The following is a 7,056-nucleotide window of genomic DNA, read 5'->3' on the forward strand; positions in this document are numbered from 1 at the left end:
TTTTCTTACATGATCCATAATAGGAAGGTTGGAAGGTGACTTGTAAAGTTTTTAAATTTTTTTATGGTTACCTTCTGAAAAAATTGAGCTGGTTGCCAGTCAACATTTGATGATGATTCATTGAGATTTGAACCATCAGCCTAAAATTGAAATTTGAGAGCACATAACTGTTTTGACATTATTGTTTTTGCTACTTATGGAAAATCTTCTTTTCCCATTAAAAAGGGATAAATATTAGATGAAAGTTAAAAGTAAAAATTTATGGAAACAGATTTACTTAAGGAGTGATTTCAATGGAAACAAGACCCAGATTTTTATCTCAGCAAAAACAAAAAGACCCAAATCCAAAATCTTTCTATTTATGTAATGAGAGAGATAAACTCATAAACCAATTCAGTGGCCAGTGTAAATCAAGCTGGATAGAGCTGGATCAGTGGAAATTACAGGGAAGCTTCACGGGATTCAAAATGGGACCAGGTTCACAATGGGAAATAATGTAAACAAACAACTTCTAACTGAGAAGTTGTGCTAGAAAATTTAAAACTTTCAGAAATGGCTTGGCCATACTATGTGGTACAACAAGGCCTCCAATTCTTTATTAGAGGCAATCTCTTTCCCATTTCTGCATTATTTGTTTTTTTTCCCTTAAATACATTGGTGAAGAACTAAATTGCACCCCTGCTTCAGTTTATAGAACCACCCTCTTAGAATATATGGGATCTACATAAGATGGATCTAGAATTTCTAGTATAAAAAGATAACCAATTTAAAAAGGTGACATAAGGAATATGAAGAATTTAGAGTCATCCATTTATTAATTGAAAATGTTAAGTTGTTAACTAGCAAAAGTTCAACTATTGAAAAGTTTAAGGAGTTATCGTCTCTGTTGAAGACATTAGTAGGTGTCAGTTGAGATATAAGATCTTAACCAAACTTCATAGATTTCTTGGATCCTCCTAAGTATAGATCCCATATACTGTGAGATAAATGGGAATCAAGGAACCTTGCAGCTCCTCTTGCTTGTCATTGTCCAAACAGATATTCTAAATAAACAGAAGTTGCTCAATCTTCAGACATGTAATATGCTACAAAGGCAATCTCATTCTCGCATTATTCAATCTAAGTTTTTTTTTTTAAGACATAAAAAATTCAACCCATCTTTTTATTTTCAGATCCAGAAGAAATCGAAAACATTATAAAAAATAAAAATAAAAGCTATTTAATTTCCATAAGGCATGATTCAATAAGAACTGTTTTAGAAGAATTTACATAAGACTCTATGCTCTCTATCCTATTTGCTGTTGATACTAAAAGTGGTAAATCAAGCTTAGAGAATCATTTAAAACTGAAATCCTTTACTGGTTCTCTCTAACAAACACAGAGGACCTCTTGACAACAATTTGTCAAAAATCTTCTTCTTCAACTAGGGACGGAGACCGCTGCATTCTAACACTGCTGATGCTATTTCTTGCTGCCAGAATTTCATTCAATGAGAGCCTCTTCTTTTGCCCTGGTTCTGGTCTTTGCTTCGGGGCACTGTGAGACCTCAACTTGGCCTTAAAAGATTGTGTGCTTGCCATATAGTTAGGGTAGTTCAAGTAAGACCTAAAGAAGCTGTCTCCGCAAACGCTCTTGGCCGGTGTAGTTGGGGCATTGGACTGCAATGAATTACCAAACCTTGGAGTGCTTTGAGCAGTAGGGAACTTACATTCTTCACCAGTGAAGTACCATTCAAAGTCTTGAAGGTTTCGGCAATCAGGTATGGATATACGAGGAGGAATTGGACATGGGAGAGGCGATGAGATTGTTTGATAAGGCAGGTCTTCACCACATTCAGATAACACATTGTTGATTCGTCTAGACCTTGGTCTGGGTTTGTATGTATCAATTTCGACAATTTTTGGGCTGTCATCAAAGGCATTCATTGAAGCTTCATAAGATGCAGACAGCCTCTTACTATGAAATTCACTTCTTGTTTCATCAAATCTTTCCTGAAAATCATAAACACATTTCAATTAGACCAACTCTTAGACCACATAGAAAATATGACCAATTATGAGGAGCAGATTCTTACCACGGACATTCTTGGTCGAATCTCATGATGAAATCTGTTCTCTTTGTTGAGAGAACGACGAGCACGCTGTGATCGAACGGCAGTCTGTGCTCTTATAAGAGCTTGCATACTATGAAGAGTTGCAGTAGCCCGTTTTCGGACAAGATAGCCTCTAACAAGAGCTTGTAACTTAACCAGTCCTTTTAGTGCTCGAAGTGCTTTTCGGGCCTGACATTGGACCAAAATTTCCAGAAAAAGATTACAAAAAATTCTGTAGCAGTATAAAGTGCAACATGCGGGTGATTTCATACATAATGCCACATTTTCATACATAGAGATAGCTTTGTAAATGGGAAAAGGCACCTAAAAATTAGAGCAACATTTATGTAGTAGCCCAAGGACTTCATGTAGAACATAAAAAAGCAACTCCAAATACACAGTACTACCAAAAGCAGGAAGGCCCATATTAGAACCACCAAAAGATAATCATCAAAGGAATAGACCCCAAAATTTACTCATGAAAAGCAGCATGAAGACCCAAAAATGACGCCAATCGGAGAAACATACTTTCAAATTTCAAATTTTAAGATTCAAAAAAAACGTAGGGGCCCAAAAGAGAAAAGGTTGAAGAAAAACTGAATGATTAGTCAAGTCAACAATAATGTGAGACACAAATGTACAATCTTATTGACCCAAAAACACATGTACTGTTCCATTGGCATTTTGAAACTAGTTATCCAGCTTTTGAAAGCAGACATAAACGTAAGAATTAAGAAAAGTACTTCCGTTAGACCAACCAAACATTAGTTACAGCAAAGATGTGTGTGAGACTGCAACAGACATGTCTAGAAACATTTCATCACAATCTCAAAAAAAACAAAAACAGAAAACCAAACAAGAGAACAGTCACAGTATGTTTGTATACTGATTTTAAGCCAATTAACTTCTCAGATCAAATATGAAGCAACAAGGAATAAGAAAAATCAACAAAATTGAAAACCCACTTACCAAATAGCCTCTAAAAACAGTCTGAATCTTCACAGCACCCCACCTCTCCCTCCCACCACCGAACATAGTTCCCCTCCCATTGCTTGTCAGCCTCACAACCGCCACCGCCGCTTGCGCTGCAGCCACGGCAGCATCAGCAGCAGCTGCCGTGGCGGCAGCCACCGCAATTGCGTGCTTGTTCTGCTCCTTCTCTGTCTCAGCAATGTAGGATCTGAGCCAAGCAGCATCAGTGGCTGGCATATTAGCTGCATTGCTCACTGGAGATTGACCAACTGTTCTGGAGTCCTTTACTGACTTGCCAAAACTCCACCTTTTCTTCTCTTTCTTCTCCCCAGAAATTGGACCTGAATTCTCCACAAGATTCTTCTCCTTCTTCATCCCCAACAAGCCCTTAAACCACCTTGCAGCTTTTCCCATATTTGCTCTATCTCTATTGCTTTAGAGTGACAAACTAGAGAGAGATAAATAAATAGACAAAAGAGTGAGAAAGAAGCAAAGTCAAAGACCCAAGTTAAATTTATTGAGGGAAACACCCTCACAACTACCAAGCCCCCATTTTTTTCCCTCTCAAGAATTTGAACTGAAAACTAGAGAGAGAAAAACAAAGACCCAACAAATCCTAGAGAAAGAACAAACGCTATAACCTATGTCATATGTGGTACTTATTGAGAAAATTCTATCCCCTAAAAACAATCCCTTCAATGAGATAGAAGCTAATAGAAGAGGAGGTACCTATCTAAGACATTAAAAAAAAAAAAAGACTTTAAGTGGGAGAGACTAAAAATATTTCAAAACCTATGGGTCTATGACCAAAACCCAGGTGTTGTTTATTAAGAAGAAACAATATGTAAGATATTATCTTTACAGATTTCAAGCAGAGAAGTGATGTGAGCACTGAGCAAAGTGAGGAGCATAAGATTAACAAACAAAAAGTATCCAAACCTTAAAAATAGCTTAGATGAAGATTGGATTTTTTTTTTTTTAAATTTGAAAAGAAATTCTGACACCACCTCGTGAAGAACTGCATTACAAGACAAAAAGATGTCCCAGAAAGATACAGAGAGCGCAAACCCATTAAAATATACATCTTCAAAAACTAACCCCATGTTACAAACAAGAATTACAGACAAAAGGCATAAAAAGTGAAACCTTATTGGAAAGAAAGTAATAAACAGAGAAAGAAAAATAAAATTAAAAAACACACATAAACAAACTCACCTCCACCTTCTCAAATTCAAAAACAGCGCCGAATTCACAGCCCCACTAGTCTAAAACTACAAAAAGCACAACCCAGCTCCCTTTTCTCTCTCTCAAAGAAAGAAAAAGAAAAATTTTCTCTTATTTTCTCTCTCTTTCTCTTTGCTTTTCTGGAGCAACGTGTACTACCCCAAATGAAAGATACTCACTGACAATCCCGTGAATCTTTCAGTATTTTATGCTTCACTTTCAAAACCCCTTTTGAGTGTTTTTCCTCTCTCTCTGTCTCTCTGACTCTTTGCTATATCTTCTACAGCTCCTATATCAATGACACTTTCAAAACCATAATTTTCTCACTCTGATCTCTCCCCCCTGTCTTTTTTATGTTGTACGAGTACACTGAACAGCCATTAAAGTTTATTATACCCGCTAAAAGAGCTATTTTCTATAGTTTCTCTTTGTCCCAAACAAAGAGCCACAAAAAAGGCTGAGACTTCGCTTTCTTTCTTGGGTTAGAGAAGATCTTTCAGTCCCCGTATCACTCATAGTGTAAGATTCCCAGAAAATTTTTTCCCACTGTACCTTCCACTTCCATCACGATTCCTATATCTCGAATCTATCTGCCATATTGTTTCTGCTGCAAAATCTCTGAATCAGTATGCCTTTTGGGTTCAAAAAAGTTTCTGTCACTAATGGGGTCTTGTAATTGAAATAAGATCAAAATTGAGTTTTATAGAAATAAAAGCATTAATAATAAATGTTGGGTTTTCATTTTCATAATTCTCGGGATACCCAAAATTTTGGTTATCAAAATTAATATTGATGGTACTAATTGTATAGTAGAAATGATAAATGCTGCATTAACAGTGGTTAATTAGCTGATATGAAAGGGATTTGATGTGATTTGATTTATTTATTTATATATTTTTAAAATTTTGAAATCAAGACGTTGTTTAACATTATTGTGGTATGAGTTTATGACAGTGATGGCTAGGAAGGTAAGCTAATGGTGTAGGTTATTTGACCTATGGATTGGGTGACTATAGGTCGAACATTTTCCCTGGAATGTGTCAATTCAACTTCAAATCCTTTAACTTGTAACGGCTTAATTACAATGCGGGAAAACCAGAAGACATTGTTGTCATTATTTTTCTACAATGTTAGTTGAAATTTGCCATTTTGCTAATTTTATGTTTTCTAGTTGGGCATTTTGATAAAGATAATAGGCTATTCTTTTTTTCTTTTTTTGAAAAAAAGTACCATTTTATTAGAAACAATTAACCATAATTGGCTAAGAGAATAAAATTTAAATGTAGAGGAATATTTTTCATTCACATCCTAAGACCAATAACATGTCTAATAAAATAATGAGTTACAAAATTCCATTATCTACAAATATGAGAAAAAGTGAAAAATGAAGCAAACAAAAAGATCCTAACAATATCTTATCCTACCTACAAGGTGACCTTATAATAAGAAGGATTCATCTTTATTGCAAAGAACTTTGATGATATTCTCATAATCACCTTTTAAAATAATTGAGGAAAATTGAAGTTAATAGGCTATTCAAGGGTGGGAAAAAATAATAGAATGTGAATGAGGGATTGGAACAAGGACTACTTTCTTTTTTTCTTTTTCTTTTTTTGCATTTAGCATCATTTTTGTAATATTTTAGTTAGTTGTTTAGTCTACAAAACCATTCAGCAAACTAGTATCTCGAGTGTCAAAAACTCGAGTTCTAAGATAGAGCTCGAGTTTCTAAGATGATCTGGAGTTTTGAAGAGGAATAGAGGAAGACGGTCTGGCCGGAGTCTTAAAATATTGTCATGTAGGTGAATCTCACCTACATCACAAAATAAATTCATTAGTCTCTAGACTTGAAACTAAAGAGTAGGGTTGTCCAGACCCGACCGGAACCCGACAACCCGGCCAAACCGCCCGACGCCGACCCGATTCTAGCCCGAACCGAAGGTCTAGTCGGTCGACGACGGGTTTTCATTCTCAAAAACCGACACCGGCGGGTTGAGTGGCAGGTTTGCATCTCCAAAACCCGAGCAACCCGAACCCGACCGAAGCTACAAAAAAATCTGGCCAAATCTGCAAAAACAAGCTAGATTCGGTGAGATTTCAACCAGATCTAGCGAGATCTCGACCAGATCCAGCTAGATCTGGTGGGATTTAGCCAAATTCGCCCAAATTCCAGCAACTTCTAGCCAAAAAAATGCAAATTTCATAAAAAAAAATCTAGTTTCCGGCGACTCATTTTTTTTTTTTTCCAGATTTCAATGCCTTTTTAATTCCAGCAATCGACCCCGCCCGATTGACGCTAACCATCACCGGAAACCGAACCGACCGATTTTTCTAACGGTCGGTTTCGGGTTCCTCTACCCCTCCACCCAACGCCAGCGGGTCGAGTCTGAGTTGGGTCCAAAACCGACCCGGCCCGACCCGTGAACAGCTCTACTAAAGAGTAAAGAGTAGTCGTCATGAAGCAAATCCTATCAGTTTCAAATGTTACCTTATCTAAAAAGTAATTCATAAATAAATGAAATCCTAACCAAAGTGAATATTTGTTTCCACAATATATTTGTTACTGGAAGTTTTTCTAAATTTTTATACCTTTTTCTAATTGATTTGAATTTTTCCCAAGTTAGTTTAAAAATGGAAAGAGAAAGTTTAACAATAAATTGTTTGAAAGTTTTCGTTTATGGTTTTAGGCATTATCATTTGTCCTCGTATATGATTTTTATATTATAGACAGATTCGGGCAAGTGTGTTCAAGTTTTTTTTTTTTTTTT

General features: G+C 36.2%; 1 protein-coding gene across 2 annotated transcripts; it reads right to left on the bottom strand.

Moving 5' to 3' along the window:
* Nucleotides 1-1,193: 1,193 nt before the first annotated feature.
* LOC111988320 (protein IQ-domain 26) lies at nucleotides 1,194-5,060 on the bottom strand. Of its 2 annotated transcripts, XM_024020113.2 has the most exons (4): nucleotides 4,280-5,060; nucleotides 3,062-3,512; nucleotides 2,075-2,281; nucleotides 1,194-1,991 (listed from the first exon to the last, which is right to left on the bottom strand). In XM_024020113.2, the coding sequence occupies exons 2-4, from the start codon at nucleotides 3,476-3,478 to the stop codon at nucleotides 1,404-1,406; spliced, it is 1,212 nt and encodes a 403-aa protein (XP_023875881.2). In that variant the 5' UTR covers nucleotides 3,479-3,512; nucleotides 4,280-5,060; the 3' UTR covers nucleotides 1,194-1,403. The 2 variants fall into 2 exon arrangements, with proteins under 2 accessions (XP_023875881.2, XP_065618552.1); XM_065762480.1 differs by lacking the exon at nucleotides 4,280-5,060 and having other exon boundaries at nucleotides 3,062-3,920.
* Nucleotides 5,061-7,056: the final 1,996 nt, after the last annotated feature.

The sequence above is a fragment of the Quercus suber genome, unplaced genomic scaffold (genome assembly GCF_002906115.3).
Source record: "Quercus suber isolate HL8 unplaced genomic scaffold, Cork oak 2.0 scaffold_459, whole genome shotgun sequence".
Lineage (NCBI taxonomy): Eukaryota > Viridiplantae > Streptophyta > Magnoliopsida > Fagales > Fagaceae > Quercus > Quercus suber.

What these genes read in the sequence shown, in the direction of transcription:
- LOC111988320 (XM_024020113.2), bottom strand. Translation starts at nt 3,478, where the DNA reads ATGGGAAAAGCTGCAAGGTGGTTTAAGGGCTTGTTGGGGATGAAGAAG. An exon ending in CTGTTTTTAGAGGCTATTTG is followed by an intron (nt 2,282 to 3,061) that starts GTAAGTGGGTTT and finishes GTCCAATGTCAG; the next exon opens with GCCCGAAAAGCACTTCGAGC. An exon ending in TTCGACCAAGAATGTCCGTG is followed by an intron (nt 1,992 to 2,074) that starts GTAAGAATCTGC and finishes TATGATTTTCAG; the next exon opens with GAAAGATTTGATGAAACAAG.